Below are 23273 nucleotides of genomic sequence, written 5' to 3' on the forward strand. Positions count from 1 at the left end.
CAGGAACAAATTTATTGTGATCGTGTCCAAACATTTCGCAGTCTTGTTGCCTTTGAAATGGTTGCTTTGAAGACTGGGAGCAGGTTTGCAAGCACTCGCAGCCAGTTGTCGTCTTCGAAGCAACTTTGGTCTGTCAAGACTTGTGCGTCAACACATCAATAAGATGCTGATTAACTATAATAAATCAGCAAATCCTGTTGCCATCTCCATGCACAGAAATTCACATGAACTACTTGCGTTAAGAGTTCAGAACCTCATACGTTTAAAATAGACAGTTATACATTTCTAAAGAGTTACAAATAGTGATGCAGTTGCTTCAGGACGGCAATTTAAATGCAAAATAGCTCAGGCAGTTTGGAACCAGTCAATTGTATTCCCTATTGCAAAAATAGACTCCAGTTATTTGCAAATCTTGGCCAATCTGTTGGAGAGTGACTTCAGTCAGGAGACAGGTTGCTTCCCACCACAACTTGAGCAATAGCCTTGTGTTTGAGTATTCGCCCAGACAAGGTTGTCAGTTGCAACTCTTGACATCTGTCATTGTCAGCAAAAATATTGAAAGCAATCATTGGGCAACGACCAGAATTTTAAATATTTATTTCCCCCAAAGTCAGAAAGAGTTTACCGTCCTATTTTCGCTGTAGTGTGACTGAGCCATTAGCTGTGTTTGTTCATTTCTTTGGGATGTGGGTTACAGCAATACAAAGACCAAGGTGTTGTCTAGACCAGGTCAGCAACCTTCAACATCAAATGAGTCATTTTAGCCCCTGCTGTCCAACAATGAGAGAAAAAGGAGCCAAACACACGGCAGGAGACGGTTTCATCTTAGAGCCGAAGGTATCGACCTGCGAAACCTCTGGCCTAAGATTAAATGAAACTTTCTGAAATTAAACTGACTGAAAAAGCTCTCTGTGTGCTGTGCAGCAACACTCATGCGTCCCTGTCCTTTATTAAGGACAAACTACAATTCCACTGAGGTTTTGCAATCAGAATACTTTATTAATCCCTAGGGAAAATATGGATTATGTAGTACTTCTTGGTTATAGTAAAAGAAAACAAATACACATATGAATAGTCATGAAAAAAAAATCTTTTCCTTGAACTTTAAATATAACTCAAAGGAAAGGTTAAGTTTGTGTCAACATGCATTTTGTTGACCAAAGGCTCCTTTTCTGTCTTCTTGGGTTTAGCAGAACTAAACAGCTACTGACCTCAGCCTTTTAAACCTAGTAAGGAAAAACATAAATGAATCCATCTTTTATCTCTATTAGCTTTTCATATTAAGTGATTTGATCCTGTCCTGATTTGATCTCCTAACCCAATTCATTATAAATTGGCTGGTGTTAATACAAAGTAGAACACAAGCATATCCAAACCAAATAAAAATTGATGCACGCAGTATAGGAGTGAACAGGTCCTGTCCTGAGAGGATGATTTGAAAGACGGATACGTTTTGGGTTGTTTGGTGCAATAAATGGAAGCGTTAATCTTTTTTCACCTGGTATCTGTCGTGTATGTAAGTCACAGTGCCCACGGTGGAACTATAAAAAGGACCCTTTGACGAGGAGACGGTTCTGCATGTCTCCAGGACTTGGATCAGTTTCTTGTGGATCGGTTACAGCTATACTGAGTCAGCCATGCCATTTAGAGTTTTTCTTTTGTTCGTTTGTTTGCAGTAGTTACTCCCGCTGGGCAAACCATTTAATTGATTTTAACCACATAATCAAACTCTGTGCGACACTGGAACCAGACCACAAAGGATCAAGTTTGCCAAACAAACAGCAGCTAGCATTTTTCTTCAATTATACATCAGTGAGCAACAAAAAGAGAGGCGGGGGATGCTGTCATTTTTCAAGGTCCTGTTGTCCTTAACAGCAGTTTACTCCAAGAACTAAAAGAAGAGGCTTTGTCAGCTTCAGCCTGCTTTTATTTTAAAAACACAGTTATGTGTCTTTGTAAGCAGGGTCAGGTTTTCATTGTTTTCTGTTTCGTCCACAGGAACCTGGGATATCAAAGGTGGGACCACTGAGGCAGATTCTTCAGGCAACTGAAGTCCTGTTAGAGGTACTTTATTACCGACCCCGTTACCCTGAAAACCAGGTGTGAGGAGCGCCCCTCCTACCCTTACCTCTAATCTAATGCCCATTGGCTTGAGAGAGGTGTTTCCTCCCACTATAGGATTTATTTTATTTTACGTGGGTTGAGGGGGGGATTTTATTTTTCCTCCCCGTTTCTGTTGAATTTTTTTCCAAAGGGCCCTGGCTTTGCATCGCATTGCTTCACCACTGGCGCTCTGCTTCTGGTTTGGTAGATGTGGCCAGCAGCGAATTAAACTGAAATCAAGGCAGGCGTGGAGCAACAACGTCCTTCCTGGCTTATGTTTTTTTTTTCTTTTTTTCGTGACCAAGAAATGTGTTTACGTGGTGCTCTCCTTGCATGTTGAGTTCAGCCATATTATTTTATATGTACAATCATAAGTTGTTACAATCTTTTAACTTTAATTGTTTTATTTCGAAACTTCTTGAATCGCCTTTAGACGTTGATTAAGACTGAGTATTTATTCCGTGATGCTACTGCTATGAGAACTCCGACGCAACAAATCAACAAAATGAACAAACTGAAACATCTCGACCTTACTGTCTACTGAACTGGAGATTCTCTTATATGTTGCAAAAAAATATATATATACTGAGGAATGTACTTGTGTGGACTTGTACTAACCTGTGAATAATGATGATGTTAAATGATAAATCGTATATGATTTTACAGAGGTTCTATTGTTGTGGTTTTAAAGTGGTTCTTAATAGGCTGTTGTGTGGCTTGTGTGGTCCGAGGCTATGCAGCCACGCTGCAAAAAGAAAAAAAAACTTTACTGTGAGTCATTTCATCTGGCATTCAGCCCTGTGAAAAGATCCGACTGTGGGATTTTTAAAGTACGTTCTTTTGGTTATTATTGAGGTCTAAAATGTGGCTTATGTGGGAGTTAAATATTTCTTCCCACTGTGCAGTTTTTCAGTTCTGTGAACCACTATGAGGCACAGTACCAGATGAAGTGACTCGATAAGAGCAGATATTTTTGGTAGCGTCTGGTAAATGCGTTTACAGAAGGAGGAAGCATCAAGGATGCACACAAACAAAACATTACAGCTACTCAGTGTGTTACTAATACTTTGCCATATTCATGATTGTATATGTAATATAAGAGTCAGTGGATATTTGACTTTGCCTTGTTGTGGTTAAAAGCTATTATTATTATTGTTATTAACATTACAAAATGTATATCTATTTTTTTGTATATCTTATTTTCCCAATGGTAACCTGTGAAGCTGTTCTGGCTTTGCTGCTTCCCCCTTTGACAAACTCTTTGGCCACCATGCATATAATCAAGCCAATTACTATTGTTATGTGTGTCCCCGCATGCATACTTAGCCTTCGCCTCACAGTGGATATTGCCTCATGAAAATGATTTTTTCTTTAAATGTAATTTTTTTTTTTTACGTGTTTGTTCAGACCAGCAACATTTGTGAATGTTACTTTTGTTTTAAACCAGGCTGGTTGGAGTTTAACTGAAAAGCAGAAGTTAGTTTAGCAAAAAAAAAAAAAAGACAAACCACTTACTTACATACTTACACCCTGCGTATTGTAAATTTTGTCAAGCCGTGTATCAATAGTGTATTATTTGAGTACCTAAATTGTTGTTCTGCTGTTTGGAAATCCCTGAAATCGAAAATTGTTCCTTCACAATACTCCAGAAACTTGTTAACTCGTTTACTGTTTGTTTTTTTCCTTCTTTTCCTACTAGCCTAAAAGTGAAATACACGATCCAACAACACGCACATAAAAAAATTAATAATAAATGTGAGGGAAATCTGTTTTGTTTGAAAAGAGAATGGCCAAATGTTGGAATATCAGAGTTTTAAACCACCAAATACTCATATCAATTACAGCATAAAAAATCCTATAATCATTTCAACCCACAAGTATTTCTGTGCAACTAGGAATTGCAGTAATATTCAAGCCGACTGGTCCTGTACATCCCTACTAGAGACGGTGGCAATGGATCCGATAATTGCTACTCAAACAGTTGTTAAGCAATCAAATCCAACTTTTGGCAGGATTTGACATCTTCCTTTATACATCTTTTTTCAGAAGCAAAGCTAAATTTGTAAATAATAATAATAATAAAACATTCCTCTTGCCTAGCAAAAAAGTAAATTTCATAAAATTTTTGCTATCAGCATATAATAAAGAACATTCACTAGCTAACCTTTACCTAAGTTTTAATGTTACAGTACAAGTTAGCTATACTTTTTTTTTCTTTACACTCACATTTTCACATTTATTGGCCTGAACTACACCATGAGACATAGTTACTGCCAAGTGTTTGATTGTCAGAATGTAAGAAGTAAGAAAATTAAAACAAAATGAAATACTAGCTAGTTTTAGCTAATACTAGCTTTTCAAGCTAGCAATATGACGCAGTGGTTGTTAGATGTTTTTTCATAAGAAGCCTACATAATCTTAATTTATAACTAAACTGCTTTGAAAACTAGAAAAGGGACAGAAATGTACATTCACAATCTCACTTTGACTCAGGTCTGTTAAAATAAAGTTGTTTGTGCATCAGCTTTGCTTCATTTACACAGAAGTGCTCGGTTGTTGAGTTCGGACATCATTTTCCACATTTATCAAACTAATCCTTTACCAGACAGAATAACTGTGAGGCGTTGTAGATGTAGGATTGTGCTACTGTATCCATAGTGTGCCAGCTTACGCTCTACACCTTAGAGGCTTTCGTGGTGTTGTGCCAAGTTTGTACTTTTGTGGGTTATGAGACATACAATAACGTGCGCGTGATTGAGCGATGGCGCTCACATGCACTTGAGATGCAGGAGTTGTTGTATGTCATATATTTCAAAGTTTACTGTATCTTGCCTTGCACTTTATCAAGAGGTTAACTTGATTGGGGGGTAATCACGTGTACGTGTGTGTGTGTACGCTAAGATTTCACGTGTTTACAGGGTTGTTTTTTTTTAATCGATGAATGAAATCTTTATTTATGAAAAATGTATACGGACATAAGTGTTTCGATAAAGTGTGATATATGTAACCTATCACAAAAAAATATGAATATATGGAGCTGTATACACAAATGTTTATTACATTCGTGGCGGTACAATTACTCCAACAGCAGCTCGACACCATTTGACACCAATGTTATTCGTGATTGTGTCATTCTACTATCACAGCGATGTCATCTAAACATCCTTAGCCCAATTGGTACGCTATCCCAAAGAAGAAGGAAAAAAAAGAAAAAAGTAATACTAATTTCAAACCAAAGTTATTTAAAATGTAATCCAGTGTTATTTACAAACTACTAACACAAAGAAGTTGTTCAGCTTGTGTTGAGCCTTTTTTTGGGGGGGGGTTGAAATTTTTGTGTATAATTTTTGATTTGGTTTGTGTTGTGCTGAAAATTACTGCAAAGATGTTGGGGAACATAATATATGGAAGCCATTTTGGGACAAGTAATTGCTTATTTATTGCTCTTTTAATTAAATATCTCCTAGTTTTGTTTTTTCTTTTATAGGTTTTTTTTTTTTTTTTTTAATTTTCTGATGTCGCAAACTGAAACTCTTCCCAAGGAGTTACGTGAAGCTGAAAAGAAAAATGCTAGCAAAGGAACTTAAATGAATCCACAGATTACAAACACTGCCATGTTTGTGCAACAGTATTCCATAGATGACATTTGTGAACGCACCCCTGATTCTGAGCAGCCTATATATTGAGACAGTGCTGGAAGCCAGACTAGATGTTGCACGACCTTGTACGTTGCGAGGTGTTTTATTGTGTTATCATGTGCAGTTTGTAACAAAGACAAAGTCAGTGCAACCCTCTGGAGATTAAATGAATTATTGAAGTGTGAATCTTGTGTGTTGTTTTATTTAGTAACTGTGTGATTTGTGGTGCTCTTGCGCCTTCGAGTGTTTTTATTCCAGGTTGACAAAAGAGTCAAGGCCTCGGCGTGCTTTAATCAAAGTAGGTCACAACTAAAGGTAAAGACTTAAATAGTATTTTCACTATTGTCTACCCACTTAACTTTTAGGCACTGTCTCATTGCTTGATTTTTCTCTTTGATTTTTCTATGTATATTTTTACACTTGATAAATCACTTTGATGTCTGTGAATAGTTAAAATTATCTTTTAGTTTTTGGAGCAGATTCTTAATTTCTGTAGCATTTTTTTTAATAGCCTTTTTCTTACAATAACATGCTTCTGCAGCACAAAGGAGGGAGCTAATCGTAGTTTCTGCAGATTTATCCACTGCACATCTGGGACGTGAATCTCTCGTTTCACCACATCCCCAAGCTGCTCCATTTTATTAGGATCTGGATCTATGGAGGCCATATCTCAATCTAAGTGAACAGTGAACGTAGCTTTGTAAGGTGATGTGTTACCGTGCTGGAACAAGTTCCAGAAGTTTTGGTCATAAAGGAATCGGCATAGTCAACAACAAGACACAGGTAAGACTGTGTTGTTTAGATAACATCCTCTAATAGTACACCAACACCACAGCAGCCTTATAGAAGCCGGGATGGAGTGATGCTTTCTTGTTGTAGTAAAACTGGGGACTCATCAGACGAGGCAACATTTTTCTTATACTGTCCAATTTTAGCAAGCCGGCGTGAAATGTAGTTTCAGTTTCCTGCTCTTAGGTGACAGAAGTAACTCCGACTTCTGGGACTTCTCCAACAAACTCCCGCATCAAGGAGGCATTTTCACTCACAAAACTACCCCTGATATTTTCTCGCCTTGTTTACTAGCCACGCTTGCTCTAAACAATTAGCCCACATGCTGTATGTTCTTTGTTTGGCTGTAGTAAAGCCAGTCGGTGAGTAATACTGTGTAGGCTGCTCTCACAGATGTACAATAGGCTTATAATAATGAAAACAAAGTGTGGAAATACAATTTAAGTATGACTCATGAACTAAAGTCTGACCTAAACTGTTTTATTTACAGCACCAGTGGATTAGCTAATTATTCATTACAGGCTTTTGAAAAAAAATCATTAATCTTTCTGCTTAAAGCCCAGGGGACTTGTGATGGATATCAAGTCTTTATAACATTGATCCAGCTATTTAATCTGTAATGAATGTAGCCAACAGTGGTGAAATGCTACCAGTCGGTACACATACAAAATGAAACAACACCCCCCACAAATGTAAAAGTAGAAACTGACATAGAAAACTTTATTTCTTCTATTGAAGGTACAGTTTTGTCTTTACATCATGTTTTCCATATCGTGGTCATTTAAACACGTCTCATTGGGGTTTGTAGTGAGTAATTATTATTTCAGAAGTAAATATGTCCTATGTTATAAAAATCTCTTTTGATTTTCTATTTCTAAACCACAAAGAAATCTGACGTTTCTCACTCTAGCTCTGGCATGTCTTCATATCCTTCCTCTTCCTCCTGCCTCCTCTGCTCTTCTAGCTTCTTCCTCTCCTCCTCCGCCTTCATCCGCTCCTCCAATGCCCTCTTCATCTCCTCCTCCACCTCCTTCCTCTTTAACTTCTGCCTCTCCTCCTCCTCGTTCTTCTTTTGATTTTCGTCCTTCTCTGCCTTTTTATTCTTGGGCGTGTCATAGGCCCACTCCTCGTCCGAGTCACTGATGTCGTCATCATCGATGTCCCAGTCGGGCTGGTACGACTCGTTGGATTCGATGAACGGGTCGTCTGCGGGCTCGGGCTCAGGTTTGTAGTTCGGGTCCTCCAGTTTGCCCCAAGCCACTTGGTCGGCCTTGCGGAGGTTTATCTCCAGTTTAGATGGGACCATATTGACCGAGCTGTGCTTTACGTTGATCACCTGCAGGTAAGAGAAATTCAAACTTTGGATGGACAACATTCAAGCGCAATCTAGTTTAAATGTGTTCATCAGAAACGTGTGAACTGATAACTAACTAACCACGGGATAAGCTAATGATTATGATCACGGTTATATTTTTAAGAAAATCTAGTTGCAACTGAATTACTTATTTCTAAACTTCAGATTATGTTTAGGTGTTCACAGCACTCCACTGCTGAGGAAAGGTCCATCCAGCGTAGTTAGTCGGACACAAAGTCTTTATCTACCTCTTTCTCTCCTAAATACTTTTTTCCAACCACAGCCAGCAAAACCTGCCAAACAAGAGTCGGGCGCTTTGTGTGCTCACCATCCTCAAACCTCAGTCCATTCACTGATCTTTGAACATGAGCTCAAATGTTCCAAGTGTAAGTGGGAAAGGCGATTCCCAGCAGACAGCAGATACTTACCCCCCAGAGGTGGAACTCTTTCTTGAAAATCTTATTGTTCTCAAACTGGATTTGACACGAGAGCTAAAGAGAGGACAGAAGACAGAGAAACGGTGTAGGTCTTATTGCATAAATGGCTAAATATACAAATCTGTTAATGAAAAAAAATCTTGAGTTAGACCATGATTATTAGTAGGCTACTGGGTATAAAATTAAAATAGCACTTCTTAGTAAAATTAGTAAAAAGCTTGAAGACGCTTGGCTTGTCTGTCCTTTTCTATGGTTTCGACTTCCGTAATCAAAGGTAGAGTACAACCCTGTCCACATCTAACAGTTCAGTTATTGGACATCGCTTTTTTGCTCACAGTCGGTCAATGCAAGTTTACACTACTCTCCCGAGAACCCCTTCGTGGTCACTTTGGTCGCCTGAGAGAAGTTTATCGGTAATGGTTATTTCACCCTATGTCGCCACATGTCGCTGAGTTTCATTGACTTTCGATGCTCTCTGGTTGCTACGGTGTTGCTAATATTTTTGTTTTTTTATTTATTATTAGCAAAGTTAACTTCATGTATGCTCAGTATGACCTGAAACTGGCGATTGAGCTCATACAGTCACCAGGCTGCCACTGTGCAGCATACAAGGACCAATCAAATTTCTTTTGCTAACAATGAAGGACTTCAAGAAGTTGCAGCAATCAAGTTGTCATGGTGATGCTGAGGGTGGCTGCGTTCACTCGCAGACAGATTGGTGACAGTTTGCAGTGAATGTGAGTCAGTCTGTTAATGAGTGCAACTTTTCTATGACGCATCTCTTTGACCTACGGACGTTAAAGCGCTGATGTACAAAAGTAATTTAGTAAAACCTGTTACATAAATGCAGTCACTCTAATACACAACATACACATTGCCATCTTATTGTGGTTGATAAATTATCTACATGTGCATCATAGACCCTCTTAAAAATCACTACAATCTCAGAAAGTGTTACAGGATTGTCATAAATGACTCATTTTTGGACCTCAACAGGAAGTTGAGCTAAATCTCATTAACACCTGTTACTGTGCTGAATCCTGATTTGTTAACAGTTAATTAAACCACAAATTATTAGAATAAGCTGCTTATTAATGAGGTTGTCTCATTGCAAAGTCATACTAGATCCAACCACATACGCTGTGCGTTGTCTGTTTCATTAAACTCACCACCGTCCGGTTGGCCTCTATGCTGGAAAACTCTGGGTTTGCGTTCTTGGCGTAAATGGTCACGACGACGCTGTTGCCAGTCTGATGCCAGTCATAGCGACACGCCACCTTCTTCTTGTCCTGCAAACACACACGTGAACCCACACACACCGGTGAGCTGCACAGCCAGACTGCTGCGAGACCGAGGAGCGACTCGAAGGCTGATAATCATAGTTATCAAATCTAAATCAAAACATCCCAATGAAAGAAAGAAACCTTTTTATTCCTGCCCTGGCTTGAGTGGTTGGATTGCTTTAGCGCTCTTCAAGGACATTTGAATTTGTGGTAAACATGATTTGTTTGACTTGAAGTTTGACTTGTTTTTTGTCTGCACTCACAGATAAATCTTCCCACTCAAGTCTTTGTTTTATAGTGATCAAAAGGACGAACAAGTGAACTGTGCACGCAAAAATAGGTCACTTTAAAGCTTTTTTTGATGTTGTTGTCAGCCCTTGGGATCTGTTTTCCTTTTTCTCTGCAAACTTTGATCCGATCCCCGGTGTCCCACCAGCAGTTTCTCTAGTACATTCTCCAGGTGGTGCATGTACCTGCTTTGGGACCCAGCGGTGTTTCCCCATGGTGCAGCCCTTCTGGTCCAGGAAGGCGTTGAAGTCTGTTGTCTTGATGCAGCAGCAACTCCAGTACTTGTACCTAAACAACAACAAAAAAAGAAAATACAAAGAAATGGTCACAGTTTGTAAGAAACAAGCCGTGTCATCCTGGAGACAACAACAACCCTACGTGATCCCCATGAAATGAGACTAATTCAGGTTTTGTTAGGAAGCTCCCCAGCAGTAGGAAGCCCAGCGTTACACTTAATGTGATTTAAAAGCAGCGCTTGCAGTTTATTTACTCTTAAAGTCTGTTTGTAATGTTGCAGATTTGCTTTAATTACCAATCTTTAATTAACTCTCTTATCTCGACGTGTTTATGTTTCTTGCTTTGCGTGCACGGCCTTCAGTTTTGTTTTGTTTGCGTCCCTCCTTTGTAGAAGTCAGCTAATTGTTGTTTTTGATACGAGCTATGCAAATAAAGAATGTAATTACGGTTTTGTTACAGTGGATTAGACTTGTTTTTGTTAAAAAAGAAAAAATCTCCAGTAAACAAGTGGCAGGGTAGAGTTTTTGTTCTTACCCCTCGTGGAAGACGGGAGCTCCAGGATGGTGGGTGCAGACCTCCATGTCGGTCTGTGGTCCTTGGTAGACCTAAACACAGAAACATAGCACACAATGCAAAGACCATCGGATCAGTTATGGGGACGTTTGATAATATTAAAGATTTAGGCATAAAAGATTAAGTTTTTCTTCCATTTTTAACAGGGCGATGTCATATTTTCTGTCCAATAAGCGGCGTTCAGCCATATTTAATTGTAAAGGCAAAGACCTTGAAGGGTGAAGTGAAAGGATAGCTCCCTTTTATGTCAGCACTGTTAAGGTCATCAGTTCGTTCGTGAATCATAGTGCCTTCATAAATAAACATCAATCCTATCCTCAGTCCTTTGATGGGAAGAACTTCAGGAACAGAGTTCATTTCATCAACAACCTTTTTTGTTTTTGGAGGAAAACAGTATAGTGATACAAACAACAAAACGGTGACTAAATAAAAATGAGTACACAAGGAAATCTTCATCTGCCTTATGACGATCAAAGTAGGCGAGTAGTAGCTTCGATTTCTGTCTTTTCAGTGACGTTGTTGGCTCGATTTCATTCAAGACTGGTCTGTTGGTCCTCCTAAATTTATAAACTCAGTCTTCTCACCACATCTCAAAAATACTGATGATTTAGTGACTGCGCTGTTTTCTTATAGTTCAACTATAGGTGACCATGAAGGAAATCAAACTGTACGTAAGCCTTCTTTTCTTGTCCTTAGATTTCTAAGATATTATCCGATGATTTCATCGTTGCCTTGATGTGGCTCATACGTTTTATTGATCCTAGCAGGTTAAAGTTCATGATCATTTCTATATCATTGCCTTCTATGTCGAAGGTGGCACCAGTGTAGTTTTTAGTTCAGGACTTATTTAAATTAACACTTATTAAATATTAATTAAGGTTCGATCATGTGATCAAACTGAATTACAAATGTGGATTGCACAACACTGGACAGTATATTTCTTCATTTCCATTTAATACTTGTACAGCTGCTGTTATTGTGTATATATATTTATATTTCTTATACATTCTTATATATTTCTATACTGTGTATTTGTGTATTGTGTATTTTGTTGTACAGTTATTTTATTTTCAACTTTAATTTATATATTTTATTTTATTCCTTCCTATTTAAATTTACCCTTTTTAATTTTCATATTTATTTCCTCTCATTCATAGCCTTTTCTTTTTTCTTTAGGTCACGAGCAGTTGTGTAAGCATTTCACTGCATATCGTACTGTGTATGACTGTGTACGTGACAAATAAAATTTGAATTTGAATGGGTTTAAAATCCAAAAATAATTTGAAAGTAAAACTAAAGACTTAAAAAAAAAAATCACCTGTGAACGTGAAAGCTTGGTGTGGTTTGTGAACTGTGATGTTTTACTGTATTTCAGAGGGTTAAAGGTCAAAATGATGTGAAAACACAGAAGCGATGTGTGTGTCACCACTCAATTCTCAGTTTCTCCACTCACTGCCTCCATCTTTGGTGACTGATAGTGATGTTGCACTCTCAACCCCTGGGTAAACACTTTTGATCACAAGTCAAGTGGTGGAAGGTAACCAGTCTCCAAACACTTGCAATCACGCTCAGAGAGACTGGTTAAGGTTTACGAATAACTACCATCCAATTTATAAATGCAGACAGATCACCAGCATGTTGCCATCAGTCTGAGTGGTCTTTCTGCAGTAGGTGACTGGATTCAGCTGGCTGCCAACTGGTTATATTCCAGTTTACGGTCAAGACTGCCAAGCACCGATGTCATCTGGCAGTTAAATCTCCATCCTGCTGCAGCTATTTACAAATTTGTGTTTCAGATCTGTGAGGTTCTGTCCACACTCTGGATTCAAGTATGAATTTCTGTGTATGCAGATGGCAACAAATTAGCCATTTTCACTCATTTATCACAGTTAATTGCCTGATTATCACAAACAGGTTGCATGTAATTGCCAACCTGATAACTGATTACAGACCGACTCCGTCTTATTGCACTTTTATCATCGTCTTGACGCACAATTATTTTCAAGCAGAGTATTTATAGTTTTGTGCTCAGGAGTACAGTAGCAATCCCATATATCCTTATATTTTTATGCTGCAAAAAGAAAAGAAAACATTAAAGTAGGTAGAAGCCTTGCATTCACTAGTCCATTAAAAACGAAAAAGCAATCACTGGGCAAACAGCGCCCCCGATACCTGTAGCATACTGTAGTTATAAGGAAGCAGCATTTTTCATAGAGTTCTAGTAAATATGAAAAGTCAGTCAACTGTTTGGAGGCTTTACTTTTGTGTGTTTTCTCTACATTTGAGGAAACAAAGAGCTGCTACAGTTAGTACCAGCTGATATGTGTTGTTGCCTGCTTTGTGCACTAGATGGCGCCCTTAATAAACTTTACAGAGGCTGAAGCAGAGGCTTGATGGCCTGAACTCAAACGAAAGCGCATCAGTGAGGCTGCGTTACTGCCTGGGTGCATCTGCGGGGGCCGGGTCAAGTTATTACAAAGCTCCAACGCCGCTCCACTATGTCGTGTAATAAATGGTTAAGAAAGCTGCCACATGTGTGTATTATGATGACTACTTTAGTGTGAGTCTTTTAAAAGTTGTTAAGTCTCAGCTTTAAGTAGTAAGTAAGTAAAATTTATTTATATAGCGCTTTTCAGAGATGAAAATCACAAAGTGCTTTACAACACAGGAAATGGAAATATAAAAACAATACAACAGTAAATAAAACAATGTAAAACAATAAAACTATAAAAACAGCATAAGAAGAAATTAATCAAATGCTTTTCTAAATAAAAATGTCTTCAGCTGTTTCTTAAAAGAATCAGTGGAGTCCGTGCAGCGAAGAGACAGTGGGAGAGAATTCCCCAACCGTGGTGCCACAGTCTGAAAGGACTGATAAGCTCAGATTCAGGCATTAAATCACACAAATGACAAAAAGACACTCACTGTTTTGCATCCTGCGTTTTTGCAGCGGGTCCCGCAAATAACAGCCTGACTCTCTGTTGGAAAAAACAAAAACAGAGATAAGACACTAACAAGTCCAAGTTTTATTCTAACAGAGCAGTGAGAGTGCACACAGCTTTGATGTATTGATTTGTGCTGTACTGAGATCAAATTATTCTCAGTGTGCAGACATTTTTTCCCCTCTTTTTCAGAAACGTGCGATAAAACTGGAAGTGTGCAGCACATACTTAGAAAAAAACTACACTTGTCATTTGACGTGAAGCTTACACAGCTGCTGCTGAGGTGGTGGAGGGCGGTGAGAGACTGCATTCCTGATATTTTTTCATTGTATCACTCTGATCTGGAGTAAGAGTGAGACACGTGCACTCCTGGATCCACGATAAACCCGCCTTACCGGCTCATTCTGACTTTAATTGAATCTGAAAAGTTTACTTTTCCCTAAATGAGAAACACCTGCTAGTGTAGCATCAATATTTCAAACTGTTTCCAATACACGTCGACTCGTCTTTCACAGATATCGATTTGACTGCGGCGCCTCGCTTACTTTGCCTCGTTTAGAGATTTACGCACCCGATTTCAGAAAAGTCTCAATGCAGAGCTGATTGTTTTGAAGAAAGTTTATTTAAGTGACTTTGAGGTTTTTCCCACACTAACATCTCTAGAGTTTAGAGAGAATGATGTGAAAGAGAAAATCCTGGGAAAAGCAATTCACAGGGAGAAAATGTCTTGTTGACACCTGAGCAGAAAGATCAGTCGACTCAAATAACCACACTCGTCACAAGCAAACTATGCAGAAGAGCATCTCTGAACGCACAACACGCTGAACCTCGAAGCAGAAGACCACGCCAACTATCTGCTGCTGTCAAGTTAATATGGACCAAAGTCTCTGAGATGTTTCCAGCAGCTTGTCGAATCTGTTCCAGGAAGAGTTAAAGAAGCTGTGAAGGCAACCCAGCGATAACGAGGTGTACATTTAAGTACTGAGCTCAGAAAAAAGGTCAGACTTCAGACTGCTTATGGGTCTGTATCACATCAGTCAGGACGGACATCCCTAACATAGCTTCAGAAGCCCCGCCCACCCCTTCTGTTTGTGAAGGAGGTTGGCTCAAAGCAGGAAGCACAGGGATTATTTTGAACTGTGAATCATGCAAAGCTGCTCTATCAGAGTTCAAAAAGTTAAAGTTTCATTTCTCTGTACCACCCCTGAAGAAACAACACTGTAAACCAGGGGTGCGGAACTCCAGGCCTCAAGGGCCGGTGTGACTCGGACCCGGCCTTTTCTGTCTACGTGGGCTGGGCCCTTCAAAGACCGGCCCACGCAGCGCTAGCTCAGTAGGTAGAGTTGTTGCCGCATGATCGGAAGGTCGTGGTTCAAATCCACTGCACGGCTACCCTGAGGTACCCCTGAGCAAGGTACCATCCCTACACACTGCTCCCTCTGCAGAGGAGTAATTTCCCTATGGGCACTAACACATACACATTACACACATTACACATTAGAGGGCCGGAAGTTCGAGGCTGTGAAATGGGACAGTCTAGGCTTCAGATTCCAGGCCTCTGGAGAACTTCAAGACATGTTGAGGAGGTAATGTAGCCTAAATCAATTGTGTTGGATGAAGGACACATCTAAAACCTGCAGGACACCGGCCTGTGAGGCCTGGAGTTGCCCACCCCTGGAGTAAACGTTTGTTGTGATTCTTTTAAACGGTGAGCGTTTGTGTACCTTTCTTCTCGTTCTCTCCTCTCTTGCTGATGTCCAGTTTCTCCAGCGCCTGAGCCAGCGACGCCAACACCTTCTGGGGAAGTTTGGTCATGGGCTCGTCTGAACTGTGCACGCGCAGAGAAATGAACACACACACACGTTACAACAGAGAAATGAACACACACATACACAAGCATGAGCAGACTGACACACAAGAGTTACGCAGTGAATAATTTATTCCAGCCGTAACCTCACGGTGACCCCCGTGACCTCCCCCCCCCCATGACTTCGCTGCACAGATAAAGCAAACAGGGACAAACACACAACGTGACAAACTCCAGCGATCACACGCGCATCAGAAAAAGGTGGATGCTGATATAAATGAGAGCTGACTGCAGATCTCAAACACACACCTGGGTCTCTCCTTCTGCAGCATCTCTGCAGATTTGGGGCCCTGATAGATTATCTCTCGGCCTTCGGCGTGTTTAATCTCGCCCTTATCCGACGACACCTCGGGCCTCAGAGGCTCCTGGGGTTTCACGTCGCTGTGGCGGCCGCGGGTACAGCCCTGCGTTCAAAACCACACGGGTCACTTCAGTCATGCTCAGGTAACAAAGCTCTGGATGAGATTCCAGATCCCACATACCTGATGAAAGCTTTCACGCTCCTGTGACAGCTTCAGTTTTTCGGTTCTTATTAGTTTGTTGCTTTGTTAAATACAAGTCATTTAAGCTCACACCAGTGACTCCAACCTCGCTCATCTTGGCAGAAAAACATCAAACATGCAAAATGTACTTTTTTGCTCTTACAGTGCAGAACTGATGATACTGATACAGAGTGTGTAAGTATTTGGTAACAGCTGAAAGAAGGTACACAATATTTTTGTACTCACGTTTTTGTTTTCATTGATTGTTTCTGTCACAAAAATGTAAAAGATTCAGGTAATTAACCAAACTAACTTGAAATTTTGAGATAAGTCGATATTTTGAGATGATAACCTGAAATTGTAACTTGCGGAGCGCAAAACTTTCAGGGGCAGACACGAGCTTCCATACGTTAAAGACCAATTAAATATATTGTGTACATGCAACTATTACCAGCAAATAAAAGTTCAGTCTTCGCTCTGTCTGGAAGAATTATTTGTGTATTTATTTTATGTATTTACCTTTTTCAGTGGCTAAATCAACCTCCCATATTGGTTTTTACATCTTTGTGTACGCTCTTCATCTTTAAATGCCATCTGCATGTCCTGGGCTGAAGATGAAACATCCTGATAACTGGGCAGCAAATTTTCAACATAAAACAAACATAGATTTCCCGCTAATTAAGCCTTCACTCATCATTCAGAGCTAACCTCTCCGTCCTGCATGATTAAGCTCATTTTAATGGTTGAAAAAGTATCATACTTCATTACAACACTGGGGTTTTAGTTGGTTTAAAATAAATGTTGGAAATGCCCGACACTAACTCTCATTAGGTTTCACTCCACTGCTTTTGCTGCCACCTGATTAAACATTCATCAAAAGAGCTCCATGTTTTCTCCTAATTTATTCCCTGTTTTTTTTGGTACTTTCACCATGACAAACACTTCTGGAGCGTGGACCCTGAGCTTGTATTACCTTGATGGAGAGAAACTCAGAGAAGTCTGTCGTCCTTTTCCTACAGCAGGACCAGCCCTGGAGACACAAACAAGCAAACATGTGATTAGTGTTGAGTTTTATTCTCCCACTCGAGTCAGACTCTAAGAGGAGAGTTTACCTTCAGTGCATCGTGGAAGACGGGGGCTCCCGGGTGGAAGAGGCAGGAATCTTTTAGAGTGGAGATAAAGACAACATGAGTCTGCATATAGACACTCACTGAGACCCCAGCTGCTCACAGGGTCACTGCAGTGTGGAGGTGCCGTGTGTCCCTTATAAGGAAGGAAGATGGCCGTCTCTCTCAGCCACGCTGTCTCAGACTAGACCGTCTCTCTCACACGGACACAACTTCTACTTGATGTCACGCAAACCAGCGCGTGATCAGTCAATCTGTCACGATCACAGGTTCACACACTGTTCATGTTTAGTGCACACAATCTGAATTTGAATCGAGTCCCAAAACATTACATTAAAGTAAAACTATTCATGGGTGCTCCCTTTCAAAATAAAAGTGCAGAGCTCCTTTTAAAGGTGGCTGAAAATTTAGACGTCATCATCATCATGAAGGAAATTCTGTTTCTTCGGACAACCTACAAGTGTCATCTCACACCCAGTTTTCTTCCACTTCAGCTCCAGGTCTTTGATAACAGGATGACTCAGAGTCGCAGGTTTAAAGTAAAGGAGCAGACACATGCAGGAGGATCTTACCATCCTTGTTCTTGTCGGGGTCAAACTTCTGCCCACAGCCTTTGTTGTAGCACAGCAGAGCCATGTTGGCCTCGTGGACTGCGATGTCTTCTTCTTCACTGTACAGTCTGCACTCGTTCGCTTGCGTTTAGATATGTTCCTTCACACCGGCCGTGTCTCCAGGTCTTAATGCCTCGGTCGGGTCTCCAGAAGTTTCTCCAGCCAGGCAGAAAGGAGAGATCCAGAAGGACTCGTCGCCTTGTGGAGAAGTGAGAGATAGAGAGGGGGGTCTCCGTCTCTCTCTGGTTCAGGCCTGGCTGAATGAAAGATAAAAATAGCAGCTCACCTCCCTCCTACCCCCACGCCCCTCTCGCAATTTACAGCTGTCAAAACTTATCTGGGGGTGGGGGCTGACATTCCTCCCGGTGAGTGTCGGCTGTCACAAACAGGCCTGCCGCGGCCCAGCAGCAGCCACAATAGGACTGACAACTCCTGGATTTCCTGTCACTCTGTGCGCTGGATCCACTGCAGAGACGGCAAACCAGTGCTCGAGACGCTGACAGACATTTTAATTCCACCCTGTGCTGAAACTTCCTCAGCGCTTTTAAGGTGATTGTGTTCCACATGTGACACTGAGTTAATAACTGGTCTTCAGGGAAGATTGTCCACAACACTTTGGAGCCCGCCTAGTTCAGGGACCCCTAAACTCATGTGACACGAAGCCATAGGAAGGGAATACTTAATCCCAGTGTGTCCCAGCACCATGCCACTTCTTTTGTGTATATTTGTACCTCCACAAGACTACAAGACCAAAGCACAGCGATTTAGGCGAACTTATAGTGGGCTTTCATTCGTATAACATTTTGAAACTGGGTTGTTTTTTTTTAACGTGCTAAAGATATCAAGAGATGCCATCATGAATGGAAGTGCAGAGGATTTACAACAAAGTGCAAACCACTGGTTACACTCAGGAACAGGAAGTCCAGACAGATGAAACAAACTTGTTTCCAGTGCGCCACATCACCCGTCAAACATGGTGGAGGTGTTGTTATGGCATTGGCACATATGCGAGCCAGTAAAAGCAGGTCTTGAGTACTCAGTGACGATGTGACTGCTGACAGAAGCAGCAGGGATGAAGTCTCTGCACACCTCACTCAAGCAACTCATGAGTTTCTCAAGATAAAGAAAGAAAACTACTCCAAATCAGTCACCTGCTCTCCAACCAACAGAGCAGCTTTTTAGTTACTAACCACAGGCGGAGAGACCCACAACCAACCAGCAGTTAAAGGTCTGTTAGATCATCTCAGTGGAGGAAATGCAGCATCTGTCGATGTTCCCGAGTTTTAGAGTTCGGGCTGTGATTGATTGCAAAAGATTTTCATCCAACTATTAAAAACAATCCTTGTGTTTAAAATGAGTTTGTTTGTACAATGACTTTAATTAAAGTCGGCACTTCAATCACATCCCGACTACAACAAACTGTCCTGATACTTATCAGAATCAGAATCAGAATCAGAATACTTTATTGATCCCTGGGGGAAATTATTTTTTGTTACAGTGCTCCATTTTAAACCAACATTAAGACAAGACAGACAATACGCTAACTAAGAATAGTACAATATATACATATATATACATACATACATACATAAGTCACTTATAAATAAATATTTGGAAAAGAAACATGTGTAGTTGTAGCAGCAAACAGTGTGTTAAGTGGATGCGTTGTACAGGGAGATGGCCACAGGCAGGAATGATTTCCTGTGTCGTTCAGTGGTGCTTTTCGGTAATCTCAGTCTCTCACTGAACGAGCTCCTGTGACTGACCAACATGTCATGGAGTGGGTGGGAGGTGTTATCCAACATTGTCTTTATCTTGGACAGCATCCGCCTCTCCGACACCACCTTGAGGGAGTCCAGCTCCATCCCCACAACATTGCTGGCCTTACGGATCAGTTTATTAAGTCTGTTGGCATCTGCGACCCTCAGCCTGCTCCCCCAGCATGCAACAGCATAGAGGATCGCACTGGCCACAACAGACTCATAGAAAATCCTCAGCATTTTCTGGCAGATGTTGAAGGACCTCAGTCGCCTCAAAAAATAGAGACGACTCTGGCCCTTCCTGTAAAGTGCTGTGGTGTTTTTAGCCCAGTCCAGTTTATTGTCAATGTGTACTCCAAGGTATTTATAGTCCTCCACAATGTCAACACTGACCCCCTGGATTGAAACAGGGGTCAAGTGTTTCCTGGTCTTCCTGAAGTCCACGATCAGTTCCTTGGTCTTTGCCACGTTGAGCTGCAGATGATTCTGCTCACACCACGTGACAAAGGAGTCGACCACAGCCCGGTACTCTGTCTCATCATCCCTGCTGATGCATCCAACCACCGCAGAGTCATCAGAAAACTTCTGAAGATGGCAGGTCTCTGTGCAGTGGCTGAAGTCTGTGGTGTAGAGGGTGAAGAGGAAGGGGGAGAGGACAGTCCCCTGTGGTGCCCCTGTGTTGCTAATCACCTTGTCAGACACACACTGTGGGAGACGTACATATTGTGGTCTTCCTGTCAGGTAATCAACAATCCAGGACACCAGAGAAGCATCCACCTGCATCGCTGCTAACTTATCACCCAGGAGGGTCGGCCTGATGGTGTTGAAAGCACTGGAAAAGTCAAAAAACATGACCCTCACAGTGCTCGCCGGCTGGTCCAGATGGGTGTAGACACGATTGAGCAGGTAGATGATGGCGTCCTCTGTTCCGAGACGAGGCTGATAAGCGAACTGAAGGGGATCCAGGTGTGGTCTTACTATGGGTCGCAGCTGGTCCAGGATGAGCCTTTCCAGGGTCTTCATGATGTGGGAGGTCAGTGCCACGGGCCTGTAATCCTGGGGGCCACTGGGACGAGGCGTCTTTGGTACAGGGACGAGGCATGATGTCTTCCACATCACCGGGACCCTCTGCAGACTCAGACTCAGCATAAACAGTTTATGAAAGACTCCACACAGCTGGGGGGCACAGGCCTTGAGGACAAGGGGACTCACTCCGTCTGGTCCAGCAGACTTGCCTGAGTGAAGTCTCCTCATTTGCATCTCAACCTGGTATTGAGTGAAGGTGATGGGTGGGGGAGGGGTGTCAGGAATCTCACAGGAGGCAACATGTGAAGAGAGAGGCTGGCACAGTGGTGTGGCTCTGGATTCCAGGCTGACTGCAGGTGAGGTTGTGGGGGTGGGAGCAGACACTGTGGTGTCGAATCTATTGAAAAACAGATTCAACTCGTCGGCTCTATTCTCACCTCCCTCAGCTCCCCTGCTGTTGGTTGGCCTGAATCCAGTGATGGTCTTCATGCCCCTCCACACCTCTCTCATGCTGTTCTGCTGGAGTTTCCACTCCAGCTTCCTCCTGTAATTGTCCTTAGCCTCTCTGATCTTGTCCTTTAGTAACACCTGGATCTTCCTCACCTCCTCTTTGTTGCCCCCTCTGAAAGCCCTCTTCTTGTTGTTGAGGAGGGCTTTGATGTCCTTAGTCACCCACGGCTTGTTATTTGGGTAACAATGAACAGTCTGAGCTGGAACAATGGAGTCGGTGCAGAAAGTTATGTAGCCTGTGATACACTCAGTAAGCCCATTGATGTCCTCGGCGTGAGGCTCACAGAGTGTTTCCCAGTCGGTCACCTCGAAACAGCCCTGTAGTTCTGCTAAGGCCTCCTCTGACCACCTCCTAACAGTCCTGGTGGTCACAGGTTCCCTCCTCACAATTGGCACATAGCGGGGGGTGAGGTGAATCAGGTTATGATCTGACCTACCAAGTGGGGGGAGGGAGGAGGAGCTGTATGCATCCTTGACGTTAGCATACAGTAAGTCTAAAGTTTTCTCTCCCCTGGTGGGACAGTCCACATATTGTTTGAATGTTGGTAGTGTATTGTCCAGTGATACATGGTTGAAGTCACCCGAGATCACAATAAAGGCACTCGGGTGCTGAGTCTGTAGCCGAGCTATGGCAGAGTGGATAGTGTCACATGCAGCTGTGGGGTTAGCATGGACCTAACTGCATCCGTGTGGCAGCACAGCCTGCTCTCACATCTCCCTGACAGGACAGTTAATTCAGCTCAGGCTAACACGGTGCAGAAAGGCATTTATTTATATGCCGGCCTTTTGTAGTTTGCTCCTAAAATATCTTTCATCCCGGGCACACTGAGACAAACTGCCAGCGACTCCAGGCGACAATAAATTATTCACTCGAGACAAAACACTGCTGTTGGTCAGGCACAGGACTTTTTAAGTGATTTATTTCCTACAAAGAATCAGGAATAAGAAAAAACAAAAAACCCTGAAATATGACCCAGTGTATCAGCGGCAGCATCAGCGAGCAGCCCTCGATGTGATTGTGGAACAAATGTGTACAAACGCTTTCATTATTCAGGGCTCAGCGGGAGTCGGGAGGTGGGAACATGTTGCCAAATCCCTCGCTGTGGGAGCGTTGATATCATGGCAGACAATGGCGGAGCAAATCAGAGGCGTTTCACGCTAACGTGTAGCAACAAGAAGAGATTAGAGGTATAGACTGTAATCAGACGTAAACAAAAAAAACAACAACTATAGGAACTGGAGAGGAGCAGAGGCTGGAGGTTTCCCACGGTGTGGGGATCTTTTGAGGCTTTACTCAAGTTTGTTTGCATCTTTTCAGTGAGCTTTAAGCATAAACGTAGATTTACCAGAATAATGAAGGCGTTTATTGTCGTAAATGACATTTATACGGTGTGGTAAATGTTTTCTCAGAGGAGTTGGGTACATAATAAAAGAATGCTGAGGAGGCAATGTGAACTAAAGGGAAGAGTTTAAACGAATGCATTGCAGATACGCAGTGACGCGAGGATGCTGCAGGCTGAAAACAGAAGGTTTAACTGCATTGTGGCTGGTTAGCAGGATTCAGCGGTGTAGAACAAAGAAGAGGATAAACATCTTTTAAAGGTGATCATGTGGCTCAAACTAACAGTTCATTTACTGACACTTAATAAACCCACTCTGACGTCCCCCAGCGTTTATAGGCTGTGTTTTTTTACCCATCTCATACTTGAAGGGAAACACTGGGTTTTCTGCACAGGGTGCTGGTAAAGTTATCCAGACAGCAGGCCATACTGACCACAAACACATGAAAAGGGCAAAAAACATGATTGAGTGACTGTTAGCAGCAGGAATGCAGTTTAATCATGTATAAGTTTAAGACTTAATTCAGTTTAAATGTTACACGTTTTAACCTGTGCATAACTACAGACACTGTAAGCATGTTTATTTCTGCTGTAATTTACTCACTTTTGGAGTAAACCTGACCCGGTGGAGGAATAATAACCACATGTTCACAAAGTTTGTCTGTTTCCCCCCCTTATCTCTTCAAGATGATCCCAAACCGCTGCAGTAATGATGAGGTCCGGGCACTGGGGAGGCCAATCCATGACTGATAGTGTTCCACTTTGTGTTTTTACTGCACTGCCAGTGTCTTTGGGATCATTGTCATGCTGAAAAATAAAGGCAATCAAATGATTTCCAGATAGTGGAAATTTTTATGGTCGATCAAAATCTGATGGTACTTTTAAGTATTCTTCACAGCCACCTGC

General features: G+C 41.7%; 2 protein-coding genes across 5 annotated transcripts in view; one reads left to right on the plus strand and one right to left on the minus strand.

Annotated features, from left to right (window-relative positions):
- LOC146636040 (diacylglycerol kinase delta) overlaps positions 1-2108 on the plus strand; it is an 88191-nt gene extending 86083 nt beyond the window's left edge. For all 4 annotated transcript variants that reach the window (XM_085350674.1, XM_085350676.1, XM_085350675.1 and 1 more), the window contains one exon: positions 1999-2108. In XM_085350674.1, coding sequence (XP_085206800.1) covers positions 1999-2051 — 53 coding nt within the window. In that variant the 3' untranslated portion in view covers positions 2052-2108. The remainder of the gene's footprint in view (positions 1-1998) is intronic.
- A 5166-nt stretch (positions 2109-7274) lies between these two features.
- Positions 7275-17977, minus strand: LOC146636041 (cysteine and histidine-rich domain-containing protein 1). The gene is made up of 11 exons (XM_085350678.1): positions 17693-17977; positions 17106-17155; positions 16967-17023; positions 15761-15915; positions 15369-15472; positions 13628-13680; positions 10664-10734; positions 10078-10180; positions 9491-9610; positions 8313-8375; positions 7275-7866 (listed from the first exon to the last, which is right to left on the minus strand). The coding sequence occupies exons 1-11, from the start codon at positions 17754-17756 to the stop codon at positions 7432-7434; spliced, it is 1275 nt and encodes a 424-aa protein (XP_085206804.1). The 5' UTR covers positions 17757-17977; the 3' UTR covers positions 7275-7431.
- Positions 17978-23273: the final 5296 nt, after the last annotated feature.

Source organism: Diplotaxodon limnothrissa, linkage group LG3 (assembly GCF_057381915.1).
Source record: "Diplotaxodon limnothrissa isolate DT_005_m linkage group LG3, D_limnothrissa_male_GT1.1, whole genome shotgun sequence".
Lineage (NCBI taxonomy): Eukaryota > Metazoa > Chordata > Actinopteri > Cichliformes > Cichlidae > Diplotaxodon > Diplotaxodon limnothrissa.